Raw genomic sequence first — 17,344 nt, forward strand, 5'->3', positions numbered from 1 at the left:
GGACCCGGGTTGTGACAAATGAACGGTTCTCTCTCAGAGTCATGCAGGTGACCCTAGTCATCGAAACACTCGTTAAGGACGCCTTACTTGAACCATGCTTCATAGCACTGACATAACCATGCCATAAATGTGTTATGGTAGATGTCTTATGCTAGCATGAGTTGTCATGAAGGATTATGTCAATAAATCTTATGGCTTCTTATTACCATTACTGGTCATTGTCAATAAGTTGGCATAATGTTTGATGTTATTAGAGTTTATGTCACATGCTAAGTAGCATTATGTGTATATTGAGTATTGTACATCTTAAAAATCCATAACAGAGCTTTAGTCAGCAGATTTCTTATGGCAAATATCATGATTAGCACTTTGTGATCCTGTCAGAGATTTATCAATAACATGCCATAAGCATGTCATGATATAATGCATAACCTATTATGAGAAATTAGGCCACGCTGTACTTGAACCCTGCAGTATAACATTGTCAAAACCATGCTATAAACATGTTGAATGCAGCCCTGGGTTGTAATAACAGATTTTGTGCAATAATATAACACTGGTATGCTACCATTATCATTAACTGTCATGATAGATGCCATAATGTTCAACATCATGATGGCTAACTAGAGTATACGGCAAAAATGAGCATGTGACATCAAACATTATGGCATCTGTCAAGCCGTTACATAGTAATGGTTTTCTTAGAGAATAAAATAAGTCATTACTTATTTTCATGAGAGCATATCGATGTTGTCGGGACAAAACCTCATATCTTGGTTTTTCAGTTTTTGACGTAATTTGAAAATGCCTGTTGTCCCTTTACATTGTGTGTAAATTTCATGGTGAATGGACCAAAAGAAATGGTCCAAAATGACTTGGAAAAAAGTCTGATTCCATTGACTTACATTAAAAGTAAAGAAGTATCATTTTGGAGAAATCTAGCGGTATGACATCTGACATGACATGCCTATAGCATTACATCAGTTTTACATAGCAGGTTTCAAGTAAAGTGTTACCGGATATTTTGGACACAATGAAACTGAACTGAAAATGCACAGATAATCCTTTATAACATGAGAGTAATCAGTTATAAAAATAATGAAAAATTATGCCATTTGTCATAACATGTTTATGACACTTTTTTACAGCTGCCATAAAAGAGCCATAATTAATTCGCTCATAAAATATATTGCCACAGTCTGAAAACAAAAAACGCAAGTATCTATATTGTGTCTAGATATCTATATCAAGTAAATATATTACATCAACACAATTTCATTTTTCAGTTTACCTTCTTTTGGCAATAAATGTGCTAATTCAGATTAGATTCACATTTTTATTGCTATTCAAAGACCTTTTCTATTAACTTCGGCCTCTCATTATTTGGATGGTCCACTAGATCCACTATAGATCGTCTACATATGTTCAAATTGTTAACAAACTGTCTGTTTAAACTCTGTTGATTCTAAACAGTGGTGGGGTTATGGTTAGGATTTGGACCAGGGTTTAGGGTTAGGACCAGGGTGAGGGTTGGGGTTTAGGTTTTGGGTTGAGGTTAAGGTTAGGATTAGGGTTAGGATTGAAGCCGGGTTTAGAGTTAAGGAAAATCATGGTCAGTTTAGTAGATATTTAGTTGAATAACTCGAAACTAAATGAAGTATCTACAAAGCAACTAAAGTGGACCATCCAGATAAAGTCTTACCTTAATTTTTAAAACCTTTCGATTTGATTTCTGATTCAAGCTGTAGCCTTATGGAATATAAGATGCAACCAAAAATAATCAGATTCAGATCTCTTCTAAGTAACAATGAGGGTTGAACTTCCAGTCAAAATGACCACTGAGTACAAGTTATAAAGTTTTCAGTATCAGGAACAAAAGCAAAAAACATGTTGCTGTCCAAAGAAACTCAAGTATCTCCATAATAGTAACTTTACAGGAGAAGGCAAACACATTCTTTACTTTAATGTTAGTGATTATAAAGAGATTTTATTCAAAGTAATTTTGGAGCATTTCTATTGGTCTATTTGTCATAAAGGTTTCACACAAAGTAAAGGGCGGCTGCTGTGCACAAATTATGTAGAAAAGTCAACAAGGGCATTTATCATCAGGTGCGCTCTTAAAAAAGTTCCTCAAGGTCTTTTAAGTAAAGACAATGGTTCTATATAGAACCAAGAACACTCAAAGAACCATTTGCATGCTTAAAGAGTTCTTTGCATTGTGAAATGATTCTTCAGATTGATAGAGAATATGTTGTATATGGTTCTATATAGCACCGTATTAAAGACCCCTTAGAAGAACCATCTTTTTAAAGAGTCTATAGGCTGTGAGCTGTCATACTAACTGCCTTGTACCTAGCATTTATTTTAGGATAAAATTTGTTATATCTCCTTTATGACAGCTAGAAGAAAGTGATATAAACATATCGTGACAGATGTCATATTGTTGCTGTCAGTACAAAACCTTGTATAACTTTTTTTTTTTAAGTAATTTTGGACCATTGTGGTTGGTGTACTTATAATGAAATTTGAACACAAGGCAAAGGGTGACTGGAGCTTTCATTTTATTTACTTTATTTGCAAAAAGGTAAAAAAAGGAGATGCAAGGTTTTTGCATGCAGCAACAATATGCTGTCATGGGCTGTCATGATCTATTATGCCCATTAATGTAACAGTGAGTGCGTTTACATGCACTCAATAATCCAATCACAATGGGATTTCTGCAGTTATCTGCAGTTTCTGCACACTCTGATTTCTTAGATCGAAGTAAGATCTAGAAATCTGATAAAGAGGCTGGATTTTAGCTCAGTAATCAGATTTCAGCTAATGTCAACTCTGATTTCTTTCGGATTCCTCAGTCTGCACATGTGCAAAAACAGACTGCGGTACCGGAAATAGGCAAACAGTGTTGCGGCAAGACACAACTGACGAAATGAAGGATTTAAATATTCTTCATCTTCTAGATGATGTATGTTCATATTTTCAGGTAAAGTGACACGATGTTGAAAAAAAAACCACGACGTGAAGTTTGAGTTGTACATAATGTTTACATCACGTCTTCTTCTGTGAGTTTAGTGGCTGGTTGCAAAGCAGAAATCTGATTACTGTCTGACTCATGTAGACCTGGAGTTTCCCTATTATCTGATTACTTAAGTGCATGTAAATGTGTTGATCGGATTACTGACAAAATCTGATTTTCTGCAGTTATCAGATTATTAAGTGCATGTAAATGTAATTATACCATTACTGGTAATTGTTATGACAACTCATGATACCTGCTATGACATGTCTATGGAATGGTTATGTCAATGATATGTAGCATGTAGAGTTCAAGTAAAGTGTTACCAGCACTATGTATTCCAATGCTAAAATCCCAGAACAGAGCACACTGGAACTTGTGAGGTCTAGCATTGGGTTAAAAAAGGAAAAGGAACCTTTCAGATATATTAGGTCATCTAGAAAGTCCTCCCTCGCAGGCAGATCTATCTGATCATCACAACATTTCACTTCTTAGGAAACGTTATCTGATATGTCATCAGAGCTAAGCATTGCAGATTTGAACTGTAGTGCTGAGTCAAGCGAAGACCTGAGAAGATCTTGCCACCAGGAGATGGTGGTGGAATATCCTCAGGCTGTTCTTTGGATCACCTGAACTATAACGCTAACGTTTCACCTGTCGGTCAGCTCCACGGCTGGGAGAGAGGGGTAAACCTCAGTAAATAATTCAGCAAAACAAAAACTACAGAATTGTGCTATGAACAGTTCCCTCCAACGGCAGCTTTAGCTCAGCTGTAGAACAGGACAGACGGAGAGAGCGTGAGCAAGATAAAGAGAGACTTTAGCATTTAGGCCGCTGTTGATCCCTGAGATAGATTATCGGTATAATAGATTACTTTCACCTTGAAATGACTGGCCTGCTGAACTCTACCGACTATGTTGATGAAAAAAGCAATACATTTTCAAACGGCCTTTCTATCACAGCAGTCAGCAGATCAGCGAGAGCAATGCTTTCTGCATGCCATATATGCCCTGCTTGATGCATTTGGATTTGCATTGCTAATACCGCAGATGAAAATAAGATCCTGAAAACAAATCATCGGCTACATTACCTGGAACACCAAACTGCTCAACGCAAGGCCAGGTTGTCCGGGTACATCGGCTTTCTCTCTACATTGAAACCCATTATGAACTGAAAAACGCATTCATATTCCAAGTAGGTGCACCGATTGGGTCATTTGCATTGCTTATTAGCACGAGGTGAGACCCTGGGCTGCCTGTTCCTGAAAGCAAATGGTGTGCTGAACAGAGCGAAGCGACGGGAATTAGCCAATTAGCATCGTGCCGACATGATAGTTTCAATTTGAAAATGATATCAACCATTATGCAGACTTGTGCTGACTTTAAAGTGAGTCTCCAGACTGTTTGGTCCATAAATCTTCCTGCAGTAGCCACATAGGGCTTATTAGCATTGCTAGGGCTACACTCACCATTCACTTTATGAGAAGCACCTCTTACTAGCTACTTAATGAGCTCCACCTGCTACATACAGTACTACAAAAGCAAAAATGGTTAAAGCTACAGGGAGAATGGGACTCCTAACAACCACCTGGAAGACCCGGTAGACACCAAAACTGCCCCCATCTGATAAACAGCACTTAAAGCTTTCATCTTTGAGAGAGAGGAGAAAATCAAGCTGCTTCAGATCTGAAAACATCCACAGGTGTTTCTGTCCATCCTTCCACTGTGAGGAGACGACTCAGCGCTATGGGTCTGAAAGGATGTGTAGCTGTCAAGAACGTTTGCACTAGAACACAGGACATCTGAGTTGTGGAGTGAGGCTTTTCTAAATTTGTAATTGAGATTTCTTAGATCATGAGAACTGAAAGTACAACCAACTTCTAAGACTGAACTTTGGAGGTGTGTCTGCAGATTTCTTTGAAAAACTGAAAGTGAGTCTCTTGAAAAGAAGAAAAGCTGTAACAAAGGCAAAGAGTGGACACACTAAATAGTGAAAAAATATATATTTTTCACATTTTTTTAGTTGTTTAGGCGTTTGTTTAATTTTCTGTTAAATATACATCTGTGTTTTTATTTTCTAATGCTGAAAAATAATAACTTGCACTTAAACACCGTGTAATGTAGGGATTAAGGCAGGTTGCAAGTGTGAAATGACTTTATGTAACGGTGGCAGACGGAACCAGACGCTCGCAGACGAGGCTTTATCAACAAAAGGACGATCCAAAATCACAGTCGTTAACCAGAAACATGAGCTCAAAAACCAGAGATCCAAAACGGAGCAAAAGGGCAAGACAAAAATCAAGGCCATAAGCAGAAAACAGGTCATATATGGAAACTTGCTAGCAGACATGGAGAAAGGCTTGGTACACACAGCTAAAGGTAACGATACTTCGCAAAGAGTAGATACAAACAGACAGGTTATATACACAGGAGAACAGAAGCTGAGCAGTGATAGGTGGATCTAGATGAGTCCTGGGACATGTGAGGGAGTGAGGGGTTCTGGGAAATGTAGTCCGAGGCGGCCAAGTCGGCTGTAGTTCCAGCCGGGCCAGAGGGATGCATGACACTTTATTAAGGGCATTCTGCTAGTGATTGTCGTAGCAGGTAGGGATCAACACACTGGCAGGCAGGAAAAGATGCAGATCCATATTCAGAAACAGCAAACAGACTAGCAGGAGTCAAATCCAGGGAAACCACAAGAAACAGGCTTAGAACTCAGGTGACCAACACAGGTAGCAACACAGAGACTTCACAAACACACAGTGGAAACAAAGGGCTACATGTAGCAGTCTTAATGAGTCCAAAAGGAGCTGCAGGTGTGTGGGAGAGGAGGACGGGTGGGCAGAGCCAGGGAGAGTCCAAGTCGAGTCTCCCCAGAGGGGAGGAGACGTGACACACTGTTTGGACTGTAAATTAAATTAAATAAAAGAAAAAGTGGACCCTGACTTTTGCACAGGATTGTGGCAATAATAGACTGTAGTCTATGTGTTGTTTCTACCCCTTTCATCATTGTTCAGCTTCTGACCGCTGCTGTCCAGACATTATTAGGGTGTTGGATCGTTCTCAGCACAGTGACACCGATATGGCAGTGTGCATGGTATACAGGTGTGGTCAGTGTCACTGCTATTTTGAGAGCAGTCCACCAACTGGGTCATCTGTGGTCAGAAACTTACAACTGATGAACACAAACTGTGCATCAATAGACTAACTCTACAGTGTCAAGGACGTAAGGACATACGAGGGAGGGGTTTCCAACAAAGTGGCCAGTGAATGGGAAGTCAAAGAGAGCAAGTTCTTGTCCTCGTTATTGGACAGGGCAGTCGATGAGTCACGTTTTGTTGAAGATGACAGCAGATCTGTCGCAGCGGTCAATCAGATAAGAATCTGATGATGTGGTGGAGCCTATTGTTTTCCTGTTTTCACCAAAATAGTATCTGTGATCAAAGACTGTGTCCAATTTGGAAGCTTCAGGATTGGGAATTAAATAAAAATGATAATAGCTGTTGCTAAATGACTTTGACTGCCAGCAATTCAGTGACCACAGCTGCTCGGCTAATGGAGCCGTAGAAGTTTGTGGTCATTAATCACGACTAATAGAAGCTTCTCGTGGTGCAGACCGGTGCCCAGCCAAGTCTTCTTTCAGACAGGGTGACTGTGAGTCTGGACAGCAGGGATTAGATCCAGCTGTGGGGGTCTGAGGGCGGACTGTCTTTTTGAAGAGGCTTAGCCGCTCCTGCCGGCTCTTGCTTACTTTAGCGAAGGATTTGTGTCTGTATAGATTACGATTTCTCTCCTTCCTTGGATCGAGACGACTCTTTCCCTCCCTAAAACCATTCAGAGGCCAAATTAACATCAAGATGGCTCAGCAGGCATCAGGAGAGGTGATTATTTGTCTTTGTTAAGGGGACTGTATTGGCTAAACGTTTGATAGGAATTCATGTTTACAGCCAAGTTAAGCTGTAATTTTATATTGAGGAGATTTAGCCATAATAAAACCTACTGACACAAATCTGGCTTCTTTTAAAATGATTCATAGCTGTATTTGACAGCAGCAGATTGGATTTCTCAAACAAGAAGTAAACAGTCTTAAGTTTTGTGGTGGCGTCATGTCTGTCCCAAAATAGCGCCTGAAGTGCTTACAGAAAGTTCGAGAATGCCTCCTACGAGGACCTGCCTGCTGATGCCCTTGTCAGGACAGATGCACCGAGCGTCACTCCATCATGAGCAGCGTTGCTTTCCTATTAAAGCTGCCAGGACTCACCTTGAAACGAGAGAGAAGGGAACTCTCAGCGGGTGGAAAAGAGAGTTATAGAAGTCACATATGATTTCATGCAGCCAGCAGTTGCAACATGTTTACAGCTCCACTGTCCTCTCAGATGCCTTTAAAGGAAAACACCAGTGTTTTTCGACCTAATCTCTATCGGACGTGTCAGTAATGTATGGTCGATTACCATAGACGATGATTTCAACACTTTTCCTGTACTCAAAAAAGAAGAGAAAATCAGTCGACTCGAAATACACTTGCAATAGAAGCCAATGGGCAGCTGCTGAATTTTGTCAGTACATGTTTATGTGAAATATTTATATTTGAGTTGAGTTCTTCATTCAAAGCTATTTGTAAATGAAGCTGTAAGTCCATAAGGGTCATTCTTGCAGTGGAAAACCATGTCACAAAGGTTGCAGGGCTTAAAAAGATGTTTAAAATACTAGGCACAGCTGCAAAAGTCAGTATGTCCATTTACACAGTTGAGCTATGGTTAAATAAGACTTTTCCCTCATGATTCTCTGATTTTTCTCTTTTTATCCTGTTTCATGGTCGCTCTGCATCTGTAAAACAGCTCGTCACAAAACCAGTTTTCAACATTTAAAAACCATTTTTAAAATAAAACAAAATTTTTAAGAGGTTTAACTTTGGAATTTGTATAAAACAGATTCATTTTTACTTTTTATATCACTAACATTATACTACATTAAAAAATATGTATTTTATTTAAAAAATTCATTTGTCACAGAGATTTTGGTCACTGCTGTTATCAGGACTCTTATTTTACATTGTAACACGATATTTTCAGCTCTATTAAACTGCTTCTTTGGGTTGAGGCTCATCAGGGAGGAAGCATCTCAAGGCCTGAGAAGGCGAGTAATTTTGTTTATCAGGCAGCACATAACTTCTATATGTTACTGGTGTTATGTGCTTTAATAACTGGGTAATTAAAATTATTTCAAAATAATGCCAAATTATGGTTTTATGATTATAGTTGATGGTCAATGAGTCAGCCAATTTAAAAAATATTCACCAGTAAAATACTAACCAGAATGTCACTGGAGTCACTGGTGTTGCACCATATTCATATAATACCAGTGACTGTAAAATATGTTTGGAATTAAGCTGTACTTTTGGCATATATGATAATAGGAGATGTTAATGGACATATTAAGATTATTTAGTTTTGAGATGAAAGAAATAGATTTTTTAAAAATGTATCCACCTAAATTCCCACTCAAAATGGAGAATGACCCAGATAATTCATTCTTTCAGAGATGTGACAACAATTCTTCAGTAATTTACTGATTTTCACAGTACATGTACTGCATTATAGAATTACAGTACTTGTACTGTATTTCTAAATTGATTATAGTCTTTTCCTTTGCACCGTTCCAGTAATGTTGCCCACTAATTTAGATAAATTACATAAAATTAGGTAAAGCTTCATAAGAGCAGCTCTCGTAAGACATTGTTTTTCATGTACTCTTTCAAATTCACATTATGTAGGCATATATTTCAAAAGTTTCTGCCCATTAGCTTCTACTATATAGACTTTTTTCTAAGTGAAGCCAAAGGAGCTTACATTATTGTCTGTTGTAATCGCCTGTGCAATACAGATGCAGCAGATTCAGATTAAGTTAAAAATGCTGGAATATTCCTTTACCGACAATTTACACTCCAGTCCAGCACACTGATTTCGATCGAAAGAGATTGAATCAGCTCAGTGGACAAGTGCAAGCTGGCACTCCTCCACAGTGCCTTATCTGGTCCAGCAGGAGCTTCTTACAGCTCCCCAGCATACATATACTGTATCTATACAACTTTCACACGTTCTGAATTCAGCACAAGAATAAACAAGATGCCTGTTTAATATGCTTTTGCATTGTTGGTGTTATATTAGAATCTACTAAGATGTCTGTATACTACAGTATCCTGTTTTTTTTAGTGAGTCTGACATTGTAGCACTGCCAAAGATTGAACAATATGTAATGCTACACTTGCTTTATGTGTTTCTAGCCCTTTTTAACCTCATCCCAGTCGGACTAAGGGTCGTGGCCATCCAGGGAGTAAAAGCTGGCTTCTACATTGGCATGAATGGAGAAGGATTCCTCTACAGCTCGGTAAGTCATGCTCTTTCATCTTCACCAATGTACTACTAATACTTATTGTTATTATTATTATTATTATTATAATCATAATTATTATTATTATTATTATTACTTACATATATAATACATGTGGGGCATATTATCATTGCATATAGATGCTTAAAGATAACATATTGAGCATATTATTACTGCATATAGGTAATTACATATATATAATACATATGTGCCCATAAGACACACACATATATGTACAATGCATATTACATATTACATATTAGATACATGTATATAATATATTTATTATATGCATATCTATAGTATAAAGATACATATATAATTATGTGTAATTTAATATTATATAGTTGTATAGTTGGGAAGTGTATATATATATATATATATATATATATATATATATATAGATCGATAGATGGATACTTACATGTTTAAGACACATAAGACATATTGCCATTGTGTTTAGGTGCTTATGTAACACTATGGATATATGTATTTATTACATACAGATACATATATAATAATTATATATAATATAATGACATGTCTCATGTATATTATATATGTAAGTATATTGCTGTTGTTAGAAGAAAACAACGTATCTCCAAAATGGTAACTTTACAGGAGAAGGAAAAACCGTACTTTACTTTTAATGTAAGTCAATGGAACCAGACTTTTTCCCAAGTCATTTTGGGTAATAGGTGTTTTCAAATTATGTCAAAAACTGAAAAAGATTTTCTTCTGACAACAGCAATAGATAGATAGATAGATAGATAGATAGATAGATAGACAGATACTTACATATATAACACCCATAAGACATATTGTCATTGTGTATAGGTACTTACACATATAATACTTATGCAGTGAATGTGTGACAGTGCCCTTACTTATAGATATATAAAATCAAACCTGTGCATGTAAAGAGAGAAAAGTGTACATGTGAATTATTTATTAAAATGCATTTGCATGTAGATTCATAGCATCTTTTTTTCCCTGATCGAGGTTCATATCTTTTACATACCCTGAACAGGTTCGCTTTGTGCATTCATAGCTTCTCTGCTTGGCATATCATGGGTTGCATTAACATAAATGCTTCTTGAGCGAAACTGAACCTCCATCCACAGAGTAACCTAATCATTAACTATCTAATTCAATATTCCAGCACGTTCTAGCATTCAGCACCATCAAACAGCGCAGGCAGGGTAAACCGTGGGTTAACAGGCTTACAGCCAGCTTCCTCCCTGTGGGCTTTAGCTGAGTTATAGTGGATGACAGGCATATGCACTCCTACCGCCCAGTCGGCAGCTGAAACACGTTGGTGGGAGCGTGTCGCAGTGAGCTACTACTGCTGACAACTTATATAATGGTCAGTCGCACGACTCTTAATCCTGTTAAAGACTATCTGTGAGGAGGAGACTAATTTCATTTCCCATAGCCACTGCTGGGCGGCCAGCCGCTGTGGATTTATCGCTCTGGTCTATTCGGGGGGTAAACTGCGCTTCTAAATGGAGGAAGCCCCTATCCGTCAATGGAGCCTAATGAAGATGCGATCAGCTACAGTTTCATAATGATCAATAGGGTGAAACTGAACTATACAGTGCTGAAAGTTGAAAAAAGAAAACACTAAGCTTTATGAAGCTTTCTTGCACTGGCAGAGTGAATGCTGAAAGGGTATCATATGTTTTTTCAATATGATATGATATTTCTGTGATTTTAGGTACCACAAACAGCCGAGACCATCCATCTCTCTCACTCATCAGTCATTTGTCTACAGTACAATGCAAAAGTCAGAGGCCACCCCCTAATTTAGTCAATTTCCAGTCAAAACAGACATAAAGTACAAGTTGTTCATTTGTCAGGAGATATTTATGAGGTGATTAGTTATGAGATAATCCACTTGCATAAGGAATCAGCAAGCCAAAGTGAAAAAAACAGGACTTTCCAAAACTGGAGTTTAAAAATGAGTAAAAGCTACAGAGAAAATGTGGCTCCTAACAACAACCTGGAAGACCCGGTAGACACCAAAACTGCCCCCATCAGATAAACAGCACTTAAAGCTTTCATCTTTGAGAGAGAGGAGAAAATCAAGCTGCTTCAGATCTGAAAACATCCACAGGTGTTTCTGTCCATCCTTCCACTGTGAGAAGACGACTCAGCGCTGTGGGTCTGAAAGGATGTGTAGCTGTCAAGAAGAACCTCACTGAGAAAAGGAGACGGACACATCAAACAAAGAAGCTGAACAACGGACTGACCACCCCAGAGTCCAGACCTCAACACCACTGAATGTGTTTGATTACTTCAGAAAATGATCAACCAGCTTCTAAGACTGAACTTTGGAGGTGTGTCTGCAGATTCTTTGAGAAACTGAAAGAGAGTCTCCTGAAAAGAATGGAAGCTGTAATAAAGGTAAAGAGTGACTCACTAAATACTGAAAATGAGATATTATATTTAGTTCTTGAGGCTTCTGGGTAATTCTTTGTTAAATATTGTAGCATTGGCAGAAAAAGAAACACAGGGGAGGCCATGATTCTGCCGCGAGAAGTGCTCTTTATTCGACACACCAGCAGAAACGGCAAATTCAACATAAGATACCACAATTAGTCCCAATGTCTGACAGTGTGTGCATACCATAAGCCTTTGCATGTGGCCATTTACCTAGCCACACCTCCATAGTCTCTCTGTGGGGTGCCACTGCCAGCCAGTAGCAGGACGCTACAATACGTTTTATGCTGAACAATAAATAATTTGTACTTAATGGTCGTTTCGACTGGAACTTGAATAAACGAAAGGTGGGCGTTCCCACAGTAGTGGACTTGGGAACACCAAGAATGATAATAAATGATAAATGATAAATAATATACTGTAATTAACTATTTATAGCCAGTTTTTGATATGATTCTTGATGTTCCACAGATTTCATATTAGGAAATCATCTACACTCTTAAAAAGATGGTTCCTCAAGGGTTCTTTAGTAAATGATTCTATATAGCACCATAAACACTTCAAGAGCTCTTTGCATGTTTAAAGGGTTTTTGCATCATAAAAGGGTTCTTCAGATTCATAGAGAATGTGCTGTAGATGGTGCTATGTAGAAGCTTTTTGAAAACGGGTTCTATGTAGCACCCAAAAGGGTTCTTCTATTGTAACGCACTTGATATCATACACTTTTAAAAAATATGCTTCTTTAAGGGTTCTTCATTAAAGAAGATGGTTCTCTATAGAACCATGGATTTGCAAAGAACACTTGCACAGTTAAAGCGTTCTTTGCATCATGAAATGGTTCTTCAGATTGATAGAGAAGGTGTTGTAGATGAATCATTTTGAAAAGGGTACTATATAGCATCAAAAATGGGTTCTTATTTATTGTTACAATATCAAACTTGTAACCATAGAAGAACGCTTTTTGGTGCTTTATAGAACCATTTTCAAAAAGGTTCTATATAGAACCATCTACAGCACATTTTCCATCAATCTGAAGAACCCTTTCATGATGCAAAGAACCCTTTAATCATGCAGAGGCTTTTGAGTTTTTATGGTTCTATATGGAACCATTTTTTTTTACTAAAGAACCCTTGAAGAACCAACTTTTTGAGAGTGTACAGCTCTGTTAATCATTCTAGAACACAAAAAATTGGGGCCCATGCAATCGTAGAGTAGTCGCATCATAATAGAATCATTTTATACATGTACCTTCAACAAATTGGTTTAAATGAATGAAAGCATTGAGTGTGTTTACATGCACTTAATAATCTGACAACTGCAGAAATCCAATCAACACGTTTACATGCACTTGAGTAATCAGATAATGGGAAAACTCCGGGTCTACATGAGTCAGAAAGTAATCAGATTTCTACTTTGCAAGCAGCCAATAAACTCACCGAAGAAGACGTGACATAAACATAATGTAAAACTCAAACTTCATGCTGCAGCTTTTTTTTAAAGCATTGCCACTTTACCTGAAAATATTAACAAACATCATCTAGAAGATGAAGAATATTTAAATCCTTCATTTCGTCAAGCGTATATTTGGTTTCAGCATTGCTCCAAAAGTGTTTTGCTGCATCTCGCCGGAACATTGTTTGCTTATTTCTGGTCTGTTTTCACACATGCGCAGACTGAGAAATCCGAAAGAAATCAGAGTAAGAGTTCACATGCACTGAGAAATCTGACTACTCAGCTAAAATCCAGCCTCTTTATCAGATTTCTTAATCGGATTTCTAGACCAATCTAAGAAATCAGAGTATACTGTTTACATGGCCATTTGAATAATCAGATAACTGCAGAAGTCTGATTATGATCGGATTATTGAGTTTATGTAAACACACTCAGTGATTTCAAACTTTTGATCGATCATCAGTGCAGTAAGCGATTTGATTTGACCGGACAGAAACGCCTCACTGCTTTTTTAGTCATCAGGAAAGCTTTTCTGTTTTCTCACTGCAGTGAGAGGAAGGGAGTCCCTTTTGAAATGTGTCTTTGAGCGAGCTGAAAGAAGGTTTTAATTAAATGGAAGGGGGAAAAAAGCTTTCCTTTGCCATATGGAGCAGCTCTCTCCAGACATGCGCCGGGGGAAATTAATATGCTAAAACAGAAACAAAATCAGAGGGGATCACAAACATTACTGTGAGTTCATTCAATATTTACTAACAATGCTGAGGGCTGAATCATGCGAGCGGAGCCGCTAACCACTCATATACGAGAAACTCTCAAGACGGACCGGCTTCTGAGGGTCTGAAATGGAGGGTGTTTAATTAGCAGGTTCGGGCGGGTGGTTCCAGCACGCCTCACTGAAGGTGGTTCAAGCTCGGTCTTCAGTATTCTGCCCGTTCGCTTTCTGGCAGAGTTGCTGGAGCACTTCACATTAATGATGATCCACTTAACACTGCTTTTCTGAAATAGCAAGTGCTCAGATATGCGGCCTTTTAGTCCGCGCTTCAAAGGCCAGAAAATACTTCAGTCTGATTATTACCCCCCACACACTGTACATACAGTAATATTCACCAGATTCATTCAGGCACATCAGCTCTGGACTTTACATTTACATTGAAAATAAACAAAACACACTAGATGTGCTTCAGTGCTTTTCTTGAACCAGATTTCCACCAATTTTCTGCTTAATTCAGTTGTCAAAATGTAAGAAAAGTCATTTGGTTTGACGTAAAAGGGTTCATTGTAAAGGAAGAGTCTTCTTCACAGTTTTGGTGATAGGAACCAGACGTCCACTCTAAAAGAAGCTACAATGTCCACAACACAAATATAGCCATTTTATTTACCATCCAAAACCACCAGTGAACCTTCATGAGTCCTCTGAGTTTTTATGTGGAATGTTGCAAACAGGGGTCACTAATAGGTGGGCCGCGGTCCGAGTCCGGACGCTGTCCAATGCGAACCTGGACCTATAACCGATAAACTATGGAGAATTATTTCATTTTGATGGGGTGGTCCTATTTTAATCGGCGTAACTTTTCTAGCCTCTACGGTAGCTTTAGCGGCCCAGGAAACTCACAGACCAATCGCATGTGTTGTAAATATCACATGTGATGCTACTCAGCCAATCAGATCTGTGCATTATGATGAGCTCTGAGACTCAAGTGAGTGACGCATACACAGGGGAGGGACGAGGCGAGACACAGCAGTCGGAGAAGAAAGTGAGTCAGAGGGAGGTTATTTCACATGGTGTGATCTAAAAAGAGAAAACTGACAATAAATGTTGTTCAAATATGACTGAATTGCACTTTATTTGATTTGATATTCAGTTGTTGACTGTATAAGATGTTGATATACCTACTAGGCTACTTCAGTAAACAGTATATGACACAGAATCATGATGTAATTTAGACATTATGATGTTCTGGACCTTTGCTTGAGGAAATTTTCTCTAACTGGACCTTACTGAGTTTTAATTAAGTACCCCTGGTTGCGAAGATGAAATGGTTGTAAAGTTTTCTTTGGGGACTATTTTGCCTTCCAACGCCCTGCATGTATCCCTCCACCATGAATGGATTTTATACATGTTTTAGGCCAAACCCTTCTGAAAACTTTCATAAAACAATGGCTCAGACATCAGACAGTGTATTCATAAACATTTAATGTAATAACTTTCTGTGAGGGAGCTTTTAGAGGTGGACATCTGGTTCCTATCACCACCACTGTGAACAGTTCTGACTCTGTGAGTTTCTTTAGAACAGAGCATTTCACGCCAAAAACACTCTGAATGGCTTTGTTTACGTCCATTTAATTACATGGAAATTTTGAGAAATCAGTGTAATTTCCCTTAAAAGTAGATTAGATAGATAGATAGATAGATAGATAGATAGCAATGAATATAAACCTAACAATATAGAAATTCACGTTAGAATACATGTCTAAATCAGTTATATCTATGCTGAATTAATGTCATTTGTTATCAAATCAGCATAATTTCATCTTCTTCATTTTTTTACTCTTATCTCTTATTTATAATGTATAAGCTATACTGTGATAAAGGTGGCCGGTTAGTGATAAAATGAAAACTGGAAATCCTTTGTCTTAAATGACAAATCATAACAGTCAATATCCTACAACCTAATGCTAGCTGAGTAAACTAAGGTCCCGTCAACATTTCACATGGCCCACCTGCTCGGATATGTCCTCCTCATCCTTCTTAAGTAACTTTTTCATTCTCGTCTTCTGCTACCTTTTTCACGGTTCTTGCTATGCTGTCAATGTTCACATGATTCAGTGTGAAAATTGTGAAAAAAAAGTGATGAACTCTGTTTATTTATTTACTTTTTAGTCAAAACAGCCATTAAGTACAAGTTATTTATTTTTCAGCAGAAAACAAACAAAAAATAAATTTAATAGAAAATTACACAGAAGCCTCAACAACTAAATGTAATTAATATTAACTAATAATTGTATAAATTATTATAAATAATTATAACTAATATTTAGTGAGTCTTTCTTTACCTTTATTACAGCCTCCATTGTTTTCAGGAGACTCACTTTCAGTTTTTCAAAAAAATCTGCAGACACAGCTCCAAAGTTCAGTCTTAGAAGCTGGTTGATCATTTTCTGAAGTAATCAAACACATTCAGTGGTGTTGAGGTCTGGACTCTGGGGTGGTCAGTCCATTGTTCAGCTTCTTTGTTTGATGTGTCCGTCTCCTTTTCTCAGTGAGGTTCTTCTTGACAGCTACACATCCTTTCAGACCCATAGCGCTGAGTCGTCTTCTCACAGTGGAAGGATGGACAGAAACACCTGTGGATGTTTTCAGATCTGAAGCAGCTTGATTTTCTCCTCTCTCTCAAAGATGAAAGCTTTAAGTGCTGTTTATCTGATGGGGGCAGTTTTTGGTGTCTACCAGGTCTTCCAGGTGGTTGTTAGGAGGCACATTTTCTCCATAGCTTATAATCATTTTTGACCTCCACTTTTGGTTTTGGAAACCTGTTTTTTCACTTTAATTTACTCCTTCCTTGTGAAAATGACTGAATATGAAAAACATTAAAAACTTGTAATAACTTGTATTCAATGGCTTTTTTGACTGGACAGTAAATAAATAAAAGGGCTGTATTTGCACAGTACTGTAATTTGCAACAAAATGTATAACTCTGGACTTTAATTGGTTAACAGAGCAGATTTAACACTGAGCTGCAGGTGTAATAAGTCAGTAACATCATCTTCAGGTCATTGAAAGGTGAACATCAGGCAGCGTTCAGCTCTGTGAAAGTGAAAGCTCCTGCTGTGCTCAGACTCCATCTGCGGCCTGTTCTCCTTGAGTCTGACTGTAGTGTAATTGAATGGGCAGGTTGGGATACGTTTTCTCTGTTGCTAAGTGACATGTCAGCCAATCAAGAGCCTGCATGGTTGCATGGCTTAAGCTCTGTGTTTAGTATAGGACAAATCAGTGATCAGTGATACGTCACAACTGAAGACCTTATTTCATGGTGGATAATGTAGG

General features: G+C 38.0%; 1 protein-coding gene across 4 annotated transcripts in view; it reads left to right on the forward strand.

The window, feature by feature from the left end:
• Window positions 1–17,344, forward strand: part of fgf12a (fibroblast growth factor 12a) — an 84,825-nt gene that overhangs the window by 45,437 nt on the left and 22,044 nt on the right. For all 4 annotated transcript variants that reach the window (XM_036555919.1, XM_036555918.1, XM_036555916.1 and 1 more), the window contains one exon: window positions 9,299–9,402. In XM_036555919.1, coding sequence (XP_036411812.1) covers window positions 9,299–9,402 — 104 coding nt within the window. The remainder of the gene's footprint in view (window positions 1–9,298; window positions 9,403–17,344) is intronic.

The sequence above is a fragment of the Colossoma macropomum genome, unplaced genomic scaffold (assembly GCF_904425465.1).
Source record: "Colossoma macropomum unplaced genomic scaffold, Colossoma_macropomum, whole genome shotgun sequence".
Lineage (NCBI taxonomy): Eukaryota > Metazoa > Chordata > Actinopteri > Characiformes > Serrasalmidae > Colossoma > Colossoma macropomum.